At 40.7% G+C, this 21,678-nt stretch overlaps 1 protein-coding gene across 5 annotated transcripts; it reads left to right on the top strand.

The window, feature by feature from the left end:
• The first annotated feature begins 809 nt into the window (after positions 1-809).
• SLC35G1 (solute carrier family 35 member G1) lies at positions 810-17,599 on the top strand. Of its 5 annotated transcripts, none has more exons than XM_081573602.1 (3): positions 810-1,054; positions 5,312-5,489; positions 16,714-17,599. In XM_081573602.1, exons 1-3 carry the CDS (start codon positions 877-879, stop codon positions 16,841-16,843), a joined length of 486 nt encoding a protein of 161 aa, XP_081429728.1. In that variant the 5' UTR covers positions 810-876; the 3' UTR covers positions 16,844-17,599. The 5 variants fall into 5 exon arrangements, with proteins under 5 accessions (XP_081429728.1, XP_081429727.1, XP_081429726.1 ...); XM_081573601.1 differs by having other exon boundaries at positions 5,309-5,489; XM_081573600.1 differs by lacking the exon at positions 16,714-17,599 and adding an exon at positions 7,722-10,758 and having other exon boundaries at positions 810-997; positions 5,309-5,489.
• Positions 17,600-21,678: the final 4,079 nt, after the last annotated feature.

Below are 21,678 nucleotides of genomic sequence, written 5' to 3'. Positions count from 1 at the left end.
AGCAAAGAGATGAAAAAAGAATTATGGAAACATACAGAGGCTATTAGTGAATCCTGGGGCTAAATGACATAAATCTCTGATTTTACCAGGTGAAGTTACATCAGGTTGTTGGAATTTTTTTCCCTTAACCAAATGACAATAGGAAGGAAAGAAAGGAGGGAGGATGGAGGAAATGAAGAAGGAAGAGAAATGGACAGACGGAAAGGCAAAGACAATGAAGATCAACAATGAATGCCTACAGTTACAAAAAGCAACAACAAATAAATGGGTTCTGCCCCAGTCTTACAGATACATTTCCCCCACAGTTACGTGCTAATTTTTTTTTTTTTTTAACCCAAATCCAGTAAAACTCTACTTTCCTTGGGTAAGTGGCAAAGCTAGATACAAAAGAAGAAAAATCCATGATCCTTCAAAGACAAGCATAGTGCTTGGCAAGGTCTTCAGGGTGTGTTACAGATGCTGAATGCCGCGCCACATGGGTAAATAAATGCAGTCTACTCTAACCTCCCCACCGGCCGCCCCAAGAGAAGGTTACAGGACTCGCGGGGGTCCCAGCCTCCCTTCGAAATGACAGAAAGGGGTCCAGTGTCCGTGGGAAGGATGACTCCACGTCGCTGGCCAGTCTAACGGGACCGCAGCAGAGGGGTGGACGCCTCCGGCTCTGTCCCGGGCACCGCAGCCCAACCTGCAGGCGGCCGGCCTCGCGCTAGGGAAGCTGAAGGTGAGAGGGCAGCGGAGGACGACCGCGGCTCCGGTGGAGGGGGGAGGCGCGCATGCGCAGCATCCGGACTGCCGCGGGCCGGAAGAGCAGAACAGCGGAGCCGCGGCGGCAGGCATCAGACGCCGCGGTGGCCGCGGGGAGAGCGCGGGCCGGCGATGCGGCCCCTGGATGATACTGGGGCCGCCAAGCGGCAGGAGTCCGGGCTGCCGCTAATGGACATCCCGTCCCCAGGCTCCAGGCAGGAGCCGGCGGCTGCCGAGGTAGTGGAGACGCCCGGCCCCGGAGGGTGCTGGCAGTGCCCTTCCTCGCCGTGCGGCTCGCGTGCCCAGCAGGGTGAGTGCGGGGCGCGGACCCTGGCGCGGGTCTCGCCCATAGGGGAACCAGGAGGGCGCCAGTGGGTGGGAATCCCCGCAGCCGCGGGCTGGGGGCTGCGCATGGTGGACCGCGCCTCTCCTCCCCACCCTGCTGGAAGCTCCGGAACACCCTCGCGCTGCCACCTGCGGGCGGGGGGTGCGGGCTGGAAAGAAGAAGCCCCTTGCGTCCTAGTCGGCGGAAAGACCGGAGAAAGTTTCTGATTGCTTTGGAACCCATTTGGGATTCTGAAACTGTTTCCATAATTAAAGTGTTGCGGGCAGGATCGTGGAGTCCGATGGTCGTTCGGTGCGCCCTGCCGGAGGTTGGGGGTCAGCGAGAAAGGCCATCACGAAGCGGGCTGGGGTTGGGAGGAAGCTAACCAAGAAAACTGATCTCGATGGTAAACGGTGTTCCTCGAAGAGGAAGTTGAAAAGCATCGAGTCTAGAAAAATGTTTCTCTCAGTCTTAAGACTCTTGGGAAGGCAAAGTTGAGTGGGACCACTGGTTCTTAACCTTTTTTGAGTTACAAGGAATTTTTAGCAACTGAGGCAAAATGAGACAGAAGCACAATCTTACATACATGGGTAAGAGGTTCACAGACCCACCTCCAAGGCCAGGGACACTTTATTTTGCTCAATGTCTTCCTTCCACAAATGATGAAATTGAGGCCCTGGAAAGTGAGGGCTTTGGAAAGATTTTGTTTGGTTTGTTTTTTTCTCCGAAGATCTGGCATGTTTGGAAAAGACACTCTACAGGTCCAGGCAGCACCAGGCATAGGATCCCAGTTTGCCAGAGACCCAGCCCAGGGCCCTTTCTCCCAGCCCCAGGCACACTCCTCCTTGAAGCAGCTTCCTCCAACAAAAGAGAAACAGGCAGATCTCCTTTCAAGACAAAGTTACACAGTCTGCACCACCTCAGCCTCTCGGTCACCTCCCCTAGTATGATCTGGGATTTCTATACTGTTTAGCCAACCCCACTGTTCCCTCCTATCTGTGTGCACTTTCTCAAGAGTCACAAAGTTCACAAACTTTATAGAGAGACAAACCCCAGGGAGATGGTTCTTGCTCCATTTTCATCCTAAATGCTAAGAGAAATGATCAGGCTTCTGATTATTTATGTAGGGGTTACCTTCAGCTAAATGGACCAGAGGTGCAGCTTTGAAGAGGTCAGATTCTTGCCTTAATATTCTAGGCCTGAATGTTGTTCTGATGGACTGCTGAGTTAGTCCTTGCAAGCTTTTAAGTGATTCCCCTGTTTGTGAATCAAAGAGGAATATTTCAGGCAGCACCTGGCAAAACCTATGTAAGCAATTGCACCTGAGAATCTTGAGGGGGTCTTTTAATTTCAAAGAAAGTTGCTAATAATAAGACTAAGAAATACTTATTATAAGGTAACTAGGTAATATTCCAAAAAAGGGAGTGCCACAGAAACACTTTAAACCTCTGTACTGTGGTCACTGAACTTTGTGACAGTATCATTTTAGCCTCTTAACCCAACTGCTTATCTCAAGAAAGTTCATTTTCAAGTTCAGGCTGAAACTGTTACCCATTTTTCTTACATTCTTGGATAACCTTCACAGACAGCATATAGCTATCCCAAGACATCTGTTTATTTTCATGAGGGACAGTGTGAGTCTTAGACTGAAGCAAGGAGAAGTTATCTTAAGTCTGTGCCTCTCATTCTCCTGGAAAGAGTGAGTTCCTTAGGGTAGCAGTGGCCCTGAAACCAGCAGAGCTTTTTATAGTGCCCGAGATCCTGTTTCAGTGGGTTTAGGGTAGGGTTGGGATGAAAGTTTTAAAAGTTCCTAAGTTGATTCTAATTCCCAACTGGGTAGTGAATCACCAGTTTAAAGCAGAGGATAGAGAAACTGAGCAACTTTTCAGTTTTCTTCTGACTCAGGAAATTACACTGTTGCCACTTAAGTTGAATTATTTAGAGTTACCAGATTATTAGATATGCTTGCATGGAGGATGATTGTGGAAGCATATACATAAGCAAATGCTTCTTTGGATTATGCTACTCTTGTTCATTTCCTTTGACAGAACTGAAGTTATTGTTCTATAAGAGACTGAAGTTTGCCAGTCCTCAGCCTCACAACAAATAATCAAGTTCAGCCAGACCTTGAAACTTAAAGTTTTAAAAGAGTTAAAATATCATAAGTTAAAATATTCCTTCAGAAAAATTTAAAAGTTTAGGTTGGAGAAGATCCTTGAAATACAGACCAAGATGTTTCCTGTCCTTGATCTTTCCATTCTGTTCTGTTCTGTCTGAGGGTGTAGGTTCTTTGTAAAGATTAGGTTTCTTCTAAGAAAAACTATTTTATTTGGACCTGAATGCTGAAATTTCAGAAGCTGACCTCTAAGGCTGACCACAACCAAGACAGGTACTTTGTGGTGCTTAACCTTCTAAAGCTTCCTTCTCATGGACTGAGTGGGTATGTACAGTTTGGTTCCTGCAGTATATGAGCGCATAGATATAGAATAGAATGGAGGATTCTGGTACTTATAACAGATAACCTATTACATGGCAACTGCTAGCTCCAGGTCATTCCCTTCAGCTGTACACCTTGAACAGGAAAAGGTGGAGACCTCTGACCAGAATGGCATATTTTACTACAAAGGTCAGGCTGTAGTGTACGCCCAGGAGGATTATGCATCATCTTAGTTTGGTCCCACTTTGCAAATTGTTTATCACTGTGGGCAAAAGTATCTAGTTAACATGTGGATGTTGAAATGCATTAGCTGATGTTTGTGTTTATCAGAAAAGGGCATTAAGACAAACAAACAAACGTTGTGCAATGCTGGTTTATGGCTGAGTAACCCACTGTAAATTCCTAGATTGGAATGATAATCTTGCTGTACTACAAATTGCATGTGCCTACACATCCTTCACCTCTGCTATGCTCATAACTAACAAGGGCCGTACTGTATTTCCATCCTATTCTCTCCTTGGTTTTTTGTGTGTTAGTTTTTTTAAAAAAACTATTCTTCAGTGTGTGGCCTATCTTTTAAGGAGTTATCTGCTTACCCTGTTGCATTTTGCTCTCCTCTGAATGACCAGGATAAGGTTGAAAGTGTGCTCTACTCCTCTCTTAGACAGCTGTGTAAGGCAGAAGTAGTGGCTGCACCTACGGACCTTCATTAATGGATTGAATACTTGATGCCCTGGAGAGAACAGAAGTTTCCTGGTTAAGATCAAGCCAAGAATTAGATGGCAGTTCTTATTTTGTTTTTTTTTTTTAATTTTTAAGCACTTTGGGGTCAGAGGGATAGATAACCTAGCTCCTGCCCTCAAAAAGTTGTGTTCTAAATGGAAGATAAGTTGTAAACCATGAAAACTTAAATATCTGCATGTGTGCTAAGTCGCTTCAGTCATGACTGACTCTTTGTGACCCTATGGGCTGTAGCCCACCAGGCTCCTCTGTTCATGGGATTCTCCAAGCAACAGTACTGGAGTGGGTTGCCGTGCCCTCCTCCAAGAGATCTTCCTGACCCAGGGCTTGAACCCTTGTCTCGTATGTCTCCTGCATTGGCAGGCGGATTCTGTACCACTAGCGCCAGCTGTTCAAAATAACTAAACAGAGAGCCTCCTCAGATTATGCTTTTGCCTGTGGTGTTAAAACTATGCATCTTATATTATTAAAAAAAACCCGCCAGGTTTTCTCACATTATTTCCTTCAGCAAAGATTTATTCAGCGTCTTTCATGGGCCAGGCCTGAACAGCACAGCTGAGCTCTCAGCCCTAGAGGAGCTCACAGGCTTGTGGAGGAAGCCAGATAATCAACAAGTAGCCACATCACAGAGTTCGGACCTGTTTTCCAGAAAAGAAAACGTTCTGTCTAAAGCTGAGTTCACCAAGGAGATGATATAAAATATCACTTGGAAGCATTTTTCTCTAGCTATCTTGATAAATATTTCTTAAAGATTTCTTTCACCATCTTGGCAAGCTTTTACTTTTTTTTGACTTGCGAGTGAGGGAAGAGTCTTCAGTGAGCCAAAGAAATCCATTTTATAGCGTGAACTGCAGTTTAAAAATGTAGGCTTAAATTGTTGCTCTTTGCCTGTGGTTCTCTATTCTTGGTGGGGAAAATGGTTCAGGTCCAGAGAATGGATATTATTTAGGAGGTAATACTTGTGTCCTGTTAGTCATCAATGTCATTCCATTTTTCTCAGTATCTAAGTAAGAGTGATAAAACATGGAAGCAAGGACTAACCAGAATTTAATCTCTTTCAGAAGCTGAGAAGAAAGCACCCTGTCCTGGACTTGGCTTGTTTTACACATTATTGTCTGCGTTCCTTTTCTCAGTGGGCTCCTTATTTGTTAAAAAAGTGCAAGACATCCACGCTGTAGAAATTAGTGCATTCCGATGTGTGTTCCAAATGCTAATCATTATCCCTTGCTTAATATACAGAAAGTAAGTATTTCTTACCTGCCAAGTAGAAGGTATTAATAAATGTTTGTAAATCTTTTGACCTGCTTAAATCATCTACTCTCCAGCATCTGCTTTATCCCTCTCATAGATTTACCAGTCCTCATACCCTTTGGCTCAGATTAATGAAAAGTCACAGGATCCACCCATAGAAGTTGCTCTCATAAGCACAAACCACATGCCCAACAAAGGAGGGGAAAGAGATTCAGTTATTCACCAGCCCCTATTTTGAGAACAACACTTTCCTTGTACAATTCCCCCCATCTTGTACCACCCTCCCTCTTTCCTTTGGCATAACTAGTATTTGGAAGAGAAAAGTAAACGAGAGGAAATAGTAGTGTCTCCTGGTGTTAGAGGTTTCTTTAAGTATAACAGGCTGTTCTCCAACCAGGGCAGACAGAAAGTTACAGTAATAATATTTCGATCTTCCCACTAGGGTGCCATGGGAAAAATGTAAGGAGATCTTAAGAAAGACCTTTCGTAAAAAAAGTTTAAATAATTACTTTATTGCCAAAAAATGCTGACCATCATCTGAACCTTCAGCAAGTCCTAATCTTTTCACTGGTGAAGGGTCTTCCATGTTGATGACTGCTGACTGTGCAGGGTGGTGGTTGCTGAAGGTTAAGGTGACTGTGGCAATTTCTTAAAACAAGACAGCAGTGAAGTTTGCCACATCAGCTGACTCTTTGAGAAAGGCCTTTTTAACTCCTTTCTTGTTCAGTGTCCTCATCTGCAAACTGGAGGGAATGATACCCTTTGTCCTCTACCCTATACGAAAACTGTACTCCCCATCTTTACTGTCTTTTCCCCAGCCAGCCTCTCTTCCCCTTCCACATGAACCCCATCCACACACCCTCCCCAAGTTAAAATTATGCCTCCCCCACACTGTTATATAACCTCTACACACCCCTGTGTACTTCGACACCTGGGAGGAGGGACTGTTGGGTTCCTGGTGGCAGTTTGGCTCTTTGTCTCTTTGGGAAAAGATGCTTAAACTCCAAATTAAAAGCTTCAGTCACTTGCTACCAAAGTCTCCTTGTATCTATAACGCAGCACAGATTTACTTAGAATTGTTTCACTCCTTATCCCAAGTTTTTGGTGAAAAAGGTGAAAATCCAGTAAGAGCAAAAATAGTCAGAAATTCCTGTGTAGGTGTGGACAAGTCACAGTATTTTAGGAAATGGTGGGTAAGACTTAAGAAATGTTGAAGGGTGGCAACAGACTATTGATGCAAACACAATCATTCTCTCCACTTTGGAATAAAAGTACTGGCAGGAAGACACTTAGAAAAATTTTCTTACATTGTTGGCACTAATCTGTTTTGACCCATTTTACGTTTCACTATCATGGAAAAAACTCAGCTTCTCAAAGAATGGACCAAAGGTGATCACACTTTCATTTTTAACTCCAGAGACCCAGGGGTCCCTATATCAAGCCTAGATGCTTAACTCCAGAGACCCAGGGGTCCCTATATCAAGCCTAGATGCTGTTCTAAAAAGGCCAGCTCTGTAACAGACCAGTGAGCCGCACCTAGGCAGGAACTTACATAGTGCTCTGCTTTGTAAATATTTAATTAAAAAGCATTTGAGCAGCAGTTATTATAGTTATCCAGATGCTACAGTTTCTTTTCCAGTGTATTTTAACTCTTTTCCTAAGGAGAACAGTGAGAAGTTGTCTCATACTCAGTGGCTAAAATGAACGTTAGCATTGCTTCAGCTTTAATAGAAAAACTCCCTAAGACTGAAAATGCACACTTGCATTCCCAAGTTTTCTTATATAGGGCAGCTAAATAATGAAATTGTACCTATTATAAAAATAACACTTTTTCATTATAGAAAGTTTGGGGAAAATAAATATAAAGAAGAAAAATTACCTATGAGTCCACCTGTTTAAGGTATAACCACAATGAACATTTCAGTATATTTTCCTTTTTGTCTTTTTTTTACAAGCATATATCAATACATAGGGAAAATAATATCTGTATTTGCTGAATTATAATTATACTATTTATGTCTTATTTTTGCTTGTACTGTGAACACTTTAATGTCATTAGTTATACTTAGGAAACACTTTGTAAAAGGTATAATAATTGTAGACATAATTAATTTATCATTTCCTTGTTTTTGAAAGTTAAGACCTTAAGATAATGTTTAAGAATGTAATTTGAAAACAAATGCCAAGTCCATTTAATATGCATTCGTTCCTTTGAATTTACAGAACTGGGTTTATAGGCCCCAAAGGTCAACGAATCTACCTGCTCCTCAGAGGAGTCCTTGGTTCTAACGCCATGATCCTTTTGTACTATGCCTACCAGCTGACGTCTCTCGCAGATGCCACGGTTATCTCCTTTAGCTGCCCGGTGTTCACCTCTATAATTGCTTGCATATTTCTCAAGGAAAAATACAGCCCCTGGGACGCCCTCTTTACTGTCTTCACCATCACTGGAGTGATACTGATCGTGAGGCCACCATTTTTGTTCGGTTCCGAAGTCGAGGAGACGGATAAAGACTATTCAGTTCACGTGAAGGGCGCTTTGGTGGCCCTCGCGCACGCTGTGTTAGCTGCCATGACTCTGGTTATCCTCAGAAAAATAGGGACATCTGTGGACTACATGTTGAGCATTTGGTATTATGTAATCGTTGGCCTCATCGAGTGTGTCATTGTCCTTTCTATTTTAGGAGAATGGCGTCTTCCGCACTGTGGGTTGGACAGGCTATTTCTCATACTAATTGGGATGTTTGGTTTGGGAGGTCAGATGTTTCTGGCAAAAGCCCTTCAGATAGAAAAGGCAGGGCCAGTAGCATTAATGAAGACTATGGACGTGGTCTTTGCTTTTATCTTTCAGATTATTTTCTTTAATGACATGCCGTCATGGTGGACAGTGGGTGGTTCCCTATGCGTAATAGCCAGTAGCACTGGAGCAGCTATTCGTAAATGGTGCCAGAGTACCAAATAAAGCATCACTGCCAAAATGTGTATTTTTTTAAAGTACACCGTCACCCAGTTCAGACACACAGTGGACACACACACACCTGGAAAATCTGCATTTACTTCATTGATTATTTTTAATACATTTCATAAAGTATCGTCTTTAATTTGTTGAGAATAAGCTAGTCCGTTGGGTGTACCAGTGATTTCTTTGGTCAATTATTTTTTGGTTTTGGCTTTTTGTTGTTGTTGGGGTGGCACTGGTAGGCGTTGGTAAGAGGATAGATCATTCGTTGAAGAAAAACTGCACAATTTTTGACTCTAAGTATAAATATATGTAATTTTTAGAAGTGTATTTTTGGTACTGATGGGGTATAGATGGGAGGATATTTTAGATTCTCTTTCAGCAGTGTAGAGGCTGAAAAACTTACTGATAATAATGCTGCTATATAGTTAGTGTTATGCTGAGAATTCATTTGAAATGTAATCCCATTTAGGAGGCCAAAGCTGAAACTTGGAGTAGGTGCCTACTTAATGGTATTAATAAAACAAATGAATTAGCCTTATTTTCAAGGCTTTTATAAACAGTTGTCATTCTTTTAACCCGTATTTGTGCCTTTTCACTTTAACGCTAAAACGTTTATGCATAAACTTAAAAAAAAATCTTTCCATCACCAAATCTGCCTAATAGTTTTCTGTTTTAGTGGCATTAGCAACTGTAGCTACATTCTGTAATTCTAATTGTCCTGTGTGTGTTTTTTTTTGAAACACTTCTAATTTTTCTTAACCTTCTAAGATTTTAGGTGTTTAAAAATCATAAGAAAGAAATCTTGGCATGACCAGTATGCACATTTCCATTCTGAAGTGTTTTCCCTATAATAGAAATGTGATTTTCTATAAACTTTCTTTGAATTTATGGTGTGATGCCAAATAAAATTTTCTCAGGGTTTTATTTGCTTTAACCATAAGAAACTGATGAGATTTTACCTTTTCAACTTACAAAAACCATAGTTCCTTATGGTTCACCCTGTTAAGATACCTCTCTTACCTTCTAAATCAAATACTTAAGGAACTTTCGAGTATATTTTTTAAATTACTTTTTAAAATATAGTAATCCTAGTAAACTTATTTTTATAGTCTTCTTCCCTTATGGAATTTTATATAATAATGCTTCATGTTATATATTAAATGTAAAGACCTGTGAATCCACAATTAATTGATTTTTGTAATTTCTTGAAAAAAAAAAATCACTGTTAAATTCTAGTATATCAGTATGATCTTAAGTGTCAGTGTTGAACCATGACACTAACCTCATGATTTCAAACAACACATTTTATGTCTAGAATTTCATCAGGCCAGTATTCTGCAGTTAAAGAGAGAATGTAATATTTAGGAGAACTTGAGAGGTTAATCAGGAAATAGAGAGTACATACTCTCTGTCACAGTGAACCCTTTATTGGTGAGGCTTCAGCTCTTACTGTATCAGACTTAGCATCTGTTATCTTAAGCCTACAGATTTGAATGCTTATAGGCTCTTTCCCATTGTTTCATCACAAATCTGCCAAAGTAAGAAAGAACTTGGCTTCTGAGGTTTATGCCATGGTGAGAAACGATCTTTTCCAGTAGTTCCCAGAGGAAATTTTTGGCTTGCTGATTTTCCCAAGCACATCCCACCAGACAAATCCTAAATTAAGTCTATTTAGGAGAGTCACACTATTATTATAACTTTAGCCTATTCTGCAGTATTCAAGTTTAGAGTTGCAGAACCATCATTTTGCAAGTATGTGAGATAATTATAGACTTGGAGCTTTTTAGGGCTCAAAGGTTAGAGATCCTCTTGTAGGAGACATACTCCACGGTTAGGGATGCTAGGGAAGGGACCTGCCCAAGATGGGTTTCCATGGTCTTATTTATCCCTCCTTTAGTTCCAAGGTAAAGTATGGAAAGTAAACCACTGCTTGAGATATCTAAGGTTAATTAACTCTCAGGGATGCCTCTCCTGGTTCTCTACTTTGCACAATAAAAGAACCTATGGGACCTTGAAAGTACATCCCTCTGGGCCTGTACATTTCAACAAAGTGGTTTAAGTGCTTGAATGTCACAATATATGACCAAAGTTGGAGAAAATGTTTCTTCTCCTGACTTTTACAGGGTGTGATTCTTAAACACTTTTATAATGTCCAAGTTATATGCAAGGATATGTATTGTAACAATTGTGGGTGTGTATATTTTGCAAAGACTTCAGTTCCTATATCTTGAAAAGGAAACTATTTTCATAAACTGCTTCTATTTTATAATTATAATAAAATTAATATGAAAGAAAAACTATATTTTGGTTTTAATGATTGTAGCATATGCTTAGCTAATATAACTTGTTTCTTTTTTTAATCCATGTGCATCAAAATGTATTTATTAAAGAGACTGACCTCTAGCCAGTTGTGATATAGTCTCAAGTTTCAAACTGTTTATCTCTCTGATACTGTCACATCAAATCTAATGTCTCAAAAATAATCTTATGTTCCAGTGAAGCCTTCATTGTTCTAGCTCCTCAGTTGCTGAAGCAGTTTCTGTTCCAACAACTAATCTGTTACTAAGTCTTGGAGTGTCTTGTCTTCTTACTGTCTCATGAATTCTTCTTCATCCTTTGCACTGCTACTGCCTTAGTCCAAGACTTATCACCTCACACCTGAGTTACCACAACAGTATCTTGGGTCTCTGCTTCTGGACTCTTTATTCCACTCAGATCCTTGTTCCACTGCCAGATTAATCTGCCTAAGGCCCTGCTTTCACTGTACTCTGGTTTGCATGAAGGCATAACAATGCTTTCTTATACACCACATCACATTCAAATTATTCATCTGATCCTATTCCTACTTCTCCAGCTTGATTTCCCATGTCCCAAGACAAATTCCATACTCGTGTCAGTCTCCCCACCAACTCCCAGATTTGCCAAGAGATTCCTTCCTCTGTGTTTTGCATGCTTTCTTTGCCTTCTAAAGCCTGTTAGCATCCAATGGCTTACTTGAGCCATTGTTTCTTCCACTGTCTCCAGCTTCTCCCACTTATACTTGTCCATCTTGGAAGAGTGGATAAAGCACTGGATTAGCCGTCTGAAGATCTGAGGGTGGTGTCATCCCTTTCCATATAAGGCCCTTCCACTTAGTGTCCTTGAGCCTGTTTTCCTCATTTGCTTCAATTGTTAAGTACAAAAATAATACCTGCTCCAACTCATGTTACAAATAAGTGTCCTAGAAGACTTGTAGACCACAAAGGAGGACAAAAACACTTAAGTACTGAACTGTGGTTACTAAAGCAGAGTTGAGTATTCACTTCCTATTCAAAATGATGCCTAGACCAGGGTCCTTCCCCTCCCTGAGCAGCCTCACCAGGAATGGTATGAACAGTCTTCTTGATCACAAACCTTATTTGGCCTCTCCTGCTGGCGCAGAATTCTACTGTTGGAGAGCTCTAATTTCCTGGGTGACATGCCCAGGAAGGGCTGCCAAGGGTCACCAGCCTTTTAATCTTACCCATAGGTGTTGCCACCTTTCCAGTTCTGGCTTTAGCTCTGTGAATATTGCACTTGGCTTTGACTGGGGCTGGGGAGGGTGTTGGTGAGCCTGATTCTCTGTGTGTTTCACATGCAGTATTCGTCAAACTCAGCATGGCTCTTCTAGCCTCTTATCTTTTCACCCAGTAGGCATAATTAGTCTACCAAGTGTAATTTAGTGGGAAGAGAGCCAGACCTCTTTGATAACATGCTGGCCTCCAGTATAGGTGTGTGGCGCCATGGTCAGTACTGGACATGAGAATTTGGTAATTACAGTGTAGGCTAGGCGGCCTGAGCACTACTCTAAGCACACGGTTATATGATCCCTTTGGTCCCTTATATCAAATCTAATACAGCTACCGTCTTCACTTAGAGTTCTGCAAGATGTCCCATCAGGGACCCTCTGTGATCCATAAAGACCCATTCAAGCTTTAGCCTATTTGAACACCAGGCCTGGAAAACCAGTTTATAAAGAGCCCATGGACCTTGGCACTGCCCATCATTTCCTGGAAATAGGAGGATTTATAGCAGGAGGGTAAGGAGCAGACATATTTGGTGTCAAGGTAAGGCAGAAAATCTTATACCATAGAAGTCCAGTCCACAAGAAAAGGTTCCAATGGGTTCCTCTAGGTACTATGCTAGCTGTCATCTACTGAGCCAAATTTGCAACAATATGAAACATGCTATTTTGATCACTAAAAATATAGTTACTTTTCATAAGAATGTTGTTGTTGTTGTATCACTAAGTCATGTCCAACTCTTTTGCAACTCCATGGACTGTAGCCCGCCGGGCTCTGCTGTCCATGGAATTTCCCAGGCACAAATACTGGAGTGGGTTGTCATTTCTTTCTCCAGGGGATCTTCCCTACCCAGGGTCTTAACCTACATCTCCTGTATTGGCAGATGGATTCTTTACCACTGAGTCATCAGGGAAGCAAGAATGTTATTTATATTAACATATAATGGAATTATTTTAAATAAATAAATTCAAACTTTTTAGCTTTGTTTTTAAATATTGTAATATATATATATATACATATATATATATACACACACACACACACACATATATATGTATATATATATATATATATATCCCACATAAACCAGAAGCTCTTTGGAGTCCTCAGAAATGTTTAAGAGAGCCAAGGTGTGCAGCACCAAAAATTTTTTGGCCCATGGTCATTGGTAGTGGTGGTGGTGGCTTAGCTGCTAAGTCCTGGTCAATTCTTTGGACCCCATAGACTGTAGCCCACCAGGCTTCTCCGTGCAAGGGATTTCCCAAGCAAGAATACTGCAGTGAGTTGTCATTTCCTTCTCCAGGGGATCTTCCTGACCCAGGGATCTAACCCAGTATTGCAGGTAGATTCTTTACTGACTGAGCCACCAGGGAAGCCCATTAGCAAACTGTCTCTGTTACTTCCTGTATATGTACTTTGGTTTCTTTGTATGTGCACTTTAGAAAAATCAGAAGACTTTGATACTCTGCAGCATAGTACTTGCATCCATACAACTTCTACAAAGGGCAATTTGACAGCATCAATTAATTTACAGACGCATGTTATTTTTTTACCCAGAAATTCCATTTCAGGAATTTGAATTACATACATTTATAATTATAGGAATTGCAGATATACTTTCTTACTGTAAAATGACATATACAAGATTATTTATTACAACATTACTTAAAAGCAAAAAACAGAACTAGCCTGAATGTTCCTCAGTAGGGTACTGGTTAAATAAGCAATGGTACATACACAAAATAAAATGCCATTGAAAGTAAATTAAGGGAGAGCAAGGGAGCTTTACATGCATAGATGTGAGATGTGGGATAATCTTCAAGATTAAGTGAAAAAGCAAGATTCAGATAGTAGTAGAGTATGAGATCAATTGTATAAAAAGAGGGTAAACAATATTTCAGGAAGAGATACACGAATTTGGTAACATCGGTTGCCTTTAGGGAGAAGAAACTGGTGGCTGAAGAACCGGGTGGAAATGAGACTTTTCATTGCATCCCTTTTATACCTTTTGAATTTTGAGCTATGTGAATATATAATGTAGTCTACAAATAAAATAGAAAATAAAGCTGGTGGAACAAAACCAAAAAGATGATATGACATAAAGGAAAGGAGAATAGAAAGGAGGGAATGATAGAAATAGAGATATACATATATGCATGCATGCATACATATGTAGAGAAACGTTTACTGTTTTAATCTGATTTATCACCTGACCATGATTACTGACTTCCTTTTGCTTTCTCCTCTTTTCCTTGTCTAGCTTGCAAGCCAGACTTTAATTTCCACATATTCCACAATTGAAGAAAATACAAAAGGAAAATCTGAATTTCCCTTAGATTCAAAAAAACATTGCCCAGCCCAGAGCCAAATATCTGCCTTTCCACAGCACTAAAATTATTTTTACATGGAAAGGAAACTAGTATTTATTAAACATGTCCCATCCAGGCCAAGAGCTTCTTGATCTTCGCCTCATTCAATCCTTGCCAACTCTGGGAGATGGGTTGGTTGGGAAATTAAAGTTCAAAGAAGTTGAAGGGGATCACCTACTAGTAAACTCCAGTTCTCTCACTAGTAAATGATGGAACTGAGTCACTGCCCTAGGTCAGCCTGATCCCAAAGACCTTGACCTTTCCAATCCCCACATTACCTAACTAGCTGGGGCAGAATCAGGACAGAAACACTATAGTGCTTGCCACCACAGTAAAAGGACTACTTCTTGACTTTGGGATTTGGAGGTATATATACCCTTCTCCTACCTCCTCGTCTCTCGCATAGCAAGAGCCAGATGTGAGAGTATAGAAGGTGGTGACAACACTGCATATATTTTAGTTTTATTTCTTTCAATCCATTAATCAATAGTTATTGAGCAGTAGCCATATACAATCACAAAACAAGGAAACATCAAATATTGCTAAGCCCTCAAAGTGGTCAAGATGACATGCAAACATGACATATATACATACCATGTAATCAGTGCACCTGGGCTATAGCAAGATACTGCCCAAGGACCTGGAAATGCGGTAGCCTCCTGAGGTCTCAAAGCAGGGAAGAACAGAGCTGTATACACAGCTGAACCTCAGGCCAGCCACGTTTAGCTGTAACTTCCCTAGAGATACTCAGAACATTTTTTAGGGTGTAACATACCAATCAGAAGGGCTAGCCAGCCTCAGAAGCAGGAAAGGAAGGTGGCTGCGGCAGGCATGTTCGCATAGTAGAGATGGGACACACCGAGATGGTGCATCCCAGTTTTTCTCCCTAAAGTACCCCTAATAGCTGACAAGAGTCTGGAGGCATAGCTATAATCACAGCAACAATAACCAGTACCCTTTATTTTGTCTTTCACATGTAAGCTTCTGTCCTGCTTTATTTATTTATTTATTTGGCTATTTTGGGGCTTAGCCGCAGCATGTGGGGTCTGTAGTTGTTGCATGGGAACGCTGAGTTGCACCATATGGGACCTAGTTCCCTGACCAGGGATCAAACCTGGGCCCCCTGCACTGGGAGCACAGAATCTTAGCCACTGAACCACCAGGGAAGTCCCCTAACTGGCTTATTGAGTCTTGCAACTCTGTGAGGAAGGCGATTTATTGTCATCACTTAATTGTTGAGTAAACAGAAGCTTGGAAAAGTTAAATGACTTGCCCAAGGGCATGTAGCTAATAAGTGGCAGAGCCTGGGTCTTAAAACCCTCCTCTGTCAAACCCCAACCCTCTGTTCTTGACTCTGCGACTCTACTGCTCACCCTAAGACTGAAGCTGCCCATCTCAAGCTCAAAAGTTCTTTGAGGCTTCTGCTTTTTAAAAAATTTATGCAATTTTTGGCATCTTAATAATATACCTGAGTGTTTTGGTATAAGGATATTATTTTAAATTACCAATTTGGTCATTTGAGTTTTTATTGCCCAAATCTCTGGTTATGAGATGGGGCCTCTATTATGGTATTGCTGTCCTTCTAAGAAGAGGAAGAGACCAGAGCCCTCTCTCTCTACCATGTAGGGATATAGCAAGAAGGCAGCTATCTACAGGCCAGGAAGAACCTGGTTCTGTTAAGAACCAAATCTGCCAACACTTTTATCTTGGATGTCCCAGCCTCCAGAACTGTGGGAAGCCACCTCCATCTGTGGTATTTTGTTATAGCAGTCTGAGCTGATGAAGATAATATGTAATTTTAAATTTTCTGGTGGCCTTATTAAACAATGTAAAAAGTAGGGGAAGTTAATTTTAATAGTACATTTTATTTAACCCTGATGTATCCAAAATATTACCATTTCAACATGTGATCATTATAAAAAATTATTCATGAGGTATTGTATTAATATGTTTTATTTGTCATCTGTAGCCTTCAAAGTCTGGTGTATATTTTACATGTATAGCACATCTCAGCTACGACTAGCCACATTTCAGGTTTTCAATAGCTACATGTAACTAGTGGTTACCACCTTTGACAGCACAATTCTAGAGAGTGCTGGGAGGAAAGCAGGATTAAAGTAACAACTACCATTGTTACTGTAGCTGCCATGTGCCAGCACATATCAAAGCTCCTTATACATTTCTCCCATTGATCCTTGGACTAACCTTACAAGATTCATATTCTCTTCCCTATTTTATAGATTTAGAGTGTTTAAGAGACTTGTGTGAGGTCACAAAACGAGCAAAGGACAGAGATTTGACTCAAAGCACTTCCTAATTCATCTTATGCTTCCCATTTACAGATACGAGAAGATGAATTGCTCTGGACTTCACCCTTCAGGTTGTGAAGCAGCGCAGGTCCTAAACAAAGCTCGAAGGAAGGGCACTAACATCACCAGTAAGTTGTGTAACCAAACAAGCCATTCCCTCTGAAGGCGATGAGGCACCTACTATCAGATTAGAAGCAGAAACAGGGTGCTGATAAACTTCCTCAGCAAAAAAAAAATAAAATTCTTTGAGAAGCAAAGGTGAGGGAATGAACAAAGTGAAAAGAAAAAGGAAAGCTATGCTCACCGGAAAGCGATCTGAGTTTGAACATTCACCAAGGGCAAAAGTTGGGGATATAATAATGATCACAACCTTGGTGGATAAACACGCCATTAAAGCAAGTGGAAGTGGATGCCACAGTTCTCACCTGTAAAGGTGCTCTTGGGAAGAGGAGGAACCAAAGCCTGGAGCCACGTGAGGGGTTATCAGGATCAACCGTGGAAAGCAAGTCAAAGGAAGAGTCAAGGTCACAACAGAGATAGGGATGTGCAACCATCCAAGGTGTGCTGTTAAGACACACCATTCTGACAGGCTCTGCACCAGCTACCAACACAGCTGCTTATATGCGCTCAGCTAGGACTAATGCCAAAAGCAGGAATCCATATAAACAGTTCTCAGTGAAAAGAGAATATCATACTAAATTTATTAAATCTTTACTTTTGCCTTTTCTATATTTAGAGTTTAAATGTCTTTGATTTATGAAATGATGGTAAGGGTGGATTCCCAATGTTTGGATGGCTTTGTTTTTATGTCTTCATCTGGAAAATGTAGAAGTTGACAATTTTATGTTGGTCCTCCAGTTTAATCATTTAAAACATTTTTGTGGTATATAAAATTAAAAAAGTACTGCTTAAGATTCCATCCTTTCTCGTGTGTACCAGATTTTGTTTTTCTCTGGTATAATTTCAACTACTCCTTCTACGCTAGCTCCATCCCCTCAGAGCAAAAATATGCTTGAATTTCTTCCAATTAAACCAAATTAAGTGAAACCTCCCTTAAACTATCCTCGCTTCCTCTCTGGATACACCTAAGCACCGGTTTCTTCTTTAACTACCATTCTTTCCTCAACTCCCTCCCACAACTGTTTATCCCTCCACTTTTTCACACTGGCAACTGAGTATTTAAAAACTATGCAATAAAAACTGTGTGATATTTCTCCACCAAAATAAAGATTAACAAAAATCAGTTTTAATACTTTCCCTTCTGGTTGAGTCACTATTAAAACAGTATTGCCTTCTTTCTACTTAACCACTTTCAGAGGGCCCAGTATTATATTAAACAGTCCTTTGTCAGTTTACCTTGGGAACTTAGCCAAGTTCATAAGCTTTTGTACAAGAGAAAGGCCATGTTCCAAATCAGGTTTAAAATATTTTGTTTTTCTTTTATCTTTTTACTTTGACATAATAATTGCAGAGTTACAGAAACGCTACAAGAATTCCCATTACCTTTTCACTCAGATTCCCCAAGAGTGAACATTTTTGAGAGTACGTTGTAGACATGATGCCATTTACCCCTTGCATTGTTTAGGATTCTCCAGAGAAACAAACCAACAGGATATCTTGAGAGAGAGAAGTATGGGCAGCAGCGGTGTGGGGAGGGCGGGGGGATGGTGGCAGGGAGTGTAGATTAAGGAACTGGTTCATGCAACTGTGAGGGCTGACATACCATATATGTAGGGCAGTCTAGCAGGCTTGAAATTCAGGTAGGAGTTGATGTTGCATTCTTGAGTCTGAATTCCACAGCACAACAGGACAGAAATCAGGCAGACGGTCTATGTGTTAAGAAGAATTTCTTCCTTGGGAAACCTAAGTTGTTGCTCTTTAAGGCCTTCAAAAGATAGGATGATGCCCTCCCACATTATGGAGTATAATCTAGTTTACTCAAAATCTGATGATTTAAATGCTAATCATATCTTAAGAATACCTTCACAACAACATATAGATAGTTGTCTGACCAAGCAATTGGACATCATAGCCAAGCCACGTTGACACATAAAATTAGCCATCATATCCCTAAAGTTCTGCACTGCCCAGTTCCTTCAAAAAGCATATTCTCTCAATAACCACTGTAAAATTTGCAAAATCAGGAATTTAACATTGATATAATGCTAACATCTAATATACCGACATTATTAGACAGCTAGTCATTAATCCCCACAGAATTCAAAGTAATAAAAAACATTATTTAAAAACTTTATTTTACAATTTTTAAAGATCCGAAGTATTTACTAGGGCTTCCCCCGTGGTGCAGTGGTAAAGAATCTGCCTGCCAATGAAGGAGACACAGGAGACATGGGTTCCATCCCTCGGCTGGGAAGATCCCTAGAAGAGGAAATGGCAACTCACTCCAGTATTCTTGCCTGGGAAATCCCATGGACAGAGGGGCCTGGCAGCCTAGTCCATGTGTGCTCAGTCCCTCACTTGTGCACTACTCTGCGACCCCATGGACTGTAGCTCGCCAGGCTCCCCTGTCCATGGGATTCTCCAGGCAAGAATACTGGAGAGGGTTGCCATGTCCTCCTCCTGAGGAGGAGGGGAACTTCCTGACCAGGGATTGAACCTGCGTGTCTTAAGTCTCCTGGCAGGCATGTTCTTTACCACTAGCACCACCTGTATGGGTCCTTTCAAAAGGCTGCTCAGCAACTTGGCCTATGATTTTTTTTTAAATTTATTAATTTTAATTGGAGGCTAATTATTTTATAATATTGTAGTGGTTTTTGCCATACACTGACATGAATTAGCCATGGGTGTAGATATGTCTGCCATCCTGAACCCCCCTCGCACCTCCCTCCCCACCATCCCTCAGGGTCATCCCAGTGCACCGGCCCTGAGCACCTGTCTCATGCATCGAACCTGGACTGGCGATCTATTTCACATATGGTAATGATTTTTCAGCAAAGATAGCAGAAGTATTTCAAACAGGAAAGCTTTTAAGATTCCGAAATCATTTATAGAAAATCATTTAGTGAAGTGGCTTAGTAGTTCTTATTATCAAAGAATGTTGATTTGGATGTTTGCCTGGACTACACTTTTAGGGATAAAAGAATGGTTAAAATACTTTTGCGGCTACACACACAGGATCCCCTTGGTTTAGAGCTCAGTTTTACCAGTAGATGTCGCTACAGTCAGACATATTCTGCCTTGAAATCTTTGTGACCTAGTATGTGGACAGGAATGTCAAGAGGCAAAGCTTTAGAATTTGCAAAATAAGAATGATCTCTAAGATATGAGCAGACAAGTTTAAAAGAAACCAACTTGTCTAGAGTCTATTCGTGAGATGGGGCGTGAGAATTCAAGCAATTCACCTTTGCAGACGTTAAATATATCCACCCCTGTCAGCAATGAGCAAGGCTCTACTGGAAATAGCGGGAGAGGAGACATGGTACGTAGGGCTCCTTAGGAAAGTGAAGCAGTGGCCATTTGTTCTGTCCTCCACCTGTGAAAGGGTAGGGGCAGGTTTTCCTGGCACCTGAGACAGACACAAGTTCTCAAATCTGGGAGGAGGGTCTAAGAAACAATTTTCACTAGCTCATTCAACACCCATTTTTCAGCAGAGGTTGGCCTGCACATGACATAAAGACATCACAAAGACAGTTTACAAAACTGTCATATAATTCAGAGGTTTGATACTGAATATATATACAGTATTTATTACATTCATTTTGAGCACTTGCTAAGGGGCACACTCTGTACCAAGTCCCTTATGTGATTTAATCCTCCCCAAAGTTCTGTGAGGCAGGCATTTTAAATTATCCTCACTTTTAGAGATGAAGTATCTGAAAAACAAGGGGCTGGGGAATTGAGTGGTTAAACAACTTATCCAAGATCACCTAGTTAAAGAATGGTAAAACAAGATTCAAACCTAGCTCTGTGTGAAGCACTCTGTTGTGCTCTTTCTTGGTTCATTATTCCAAGGCAACAGCATCTATAAGTGTCTGACCAGATAAAATCTGGGGTCGCATTGTTCAAGTTGACTTTACTCCTTGCTTAGAAATAAACGCATGCATATATAGTCAATAAATTTACCATAAAGCAGCCAAGAATATACACTAGAGAAAGGACAGGCTCATCAATAAATGGTATTGGAAAACTGGATATCTACTTGCAAAAGGGTAAAACTGGACTGCTACCTTACACACCACACACAAAAAGTAATTCAAAATGGATAAAGACACCAATGTAAGACTTGAAGCCATAAAACTCTGAGGAGAAAACTGGTGGTAAGCATCTTGACATCATTTTCTTTTTTTTTTTTTGACAACAGAAGCAAAGGCAATATAAGTAAAAATAAGCAAGTGAAACTACAGCAAACTTAAAAGCTTCTGCTCAGCAAAGGAAACCATCAACAGAATGAAAAGGCAACCTACGGAATAGAAGAAAACATTTGCTAATCATATATCTGATAAGAAGTTAATATCCAAAATATATAAAAAACTCATACAACTCAATAGCAAAAAAAGCAAACAATCCAATGAAAAAATAGGCAGAGGATCTGAATTTTTCCCCAGACATACAGATGACCAATAGGTACATGAAAAGATGCTTAACATCTCTAATTATCAGAGAAATGCAAATCAAAACTACTATGAGATATTGCTTCACTTCTGTTAGAATGGGTATTATCACAAAGACAAGAAATAAGAAGTGTTGATAAGGATATGGACAAAAGGGAGTCCTTGTTCACTGTTGGTGGGAATGTAAATTGGTGAAACCACTATGGAAAACAGTATGGAGGTTCCTCAAAAAATTAAAAATAGAACTACAGACATGACTGAAGTGACTTAGCACACACGCATGTACCATGTGATTCAACAGTTTCACTCCTTGGTGTTCATCCAAAGGAAACAAAAACAAAGTATATATATACTGTAAAAAAAGAAGGAAATCTTGCCATTTGTAACAACATGGATGGACCTTGAAGGCATTATGCTAAGTGAAATG

Source organism: Giraffa tippelskirchi, chromosome 2 (genome assembly GCF_054371585.1).
Source record: "Giraffa tippelskirchi isolate mGirTip1 chromosome 2, T2T-mGirTip1v1.2.pri, whole genome shotgun sequence".
NCBI classification, from domain to species: Eukaryota; Metazoa; Chordata; class Mammalia; order Artiodactyla; family Giraffidae; genus Giraffa; species Giraffa tippelskirchi.
The sequence above is the reverse complement of the archived record's forward strand: the minus strand, read 5'-3'. Positions and strand labels throughout refer to the sequence as shown.

What these genes read in the sequence shown, in the direction of transcription:
- SLC35G1 (XM_081573598.1), top strand. Translation starts at nt 877, where the DNA reads ATGCGGCCCCTGGATGATACTGGGGCCGCCAAGCGGCAGGAGTCCGGG. An exon ending in CGGCTCGCGTGCCCAGCAGG is followed by an intron (nt 1,055 to 5,308) that starts GTGAGTGCGGGG and finishes AATCTCTTTCAG; the next exon opens with AAGCTGAGAAGAAAGCACCC. An exon ending in CCTTGCTTAATATACAGAAA is followed by an intron (nt 5,490 to 7,721) that starts GTAAGTATTTCT and finishes TTGAATTTACAG; the next exon opens with AACTGGGTTTATAGGCCCCA.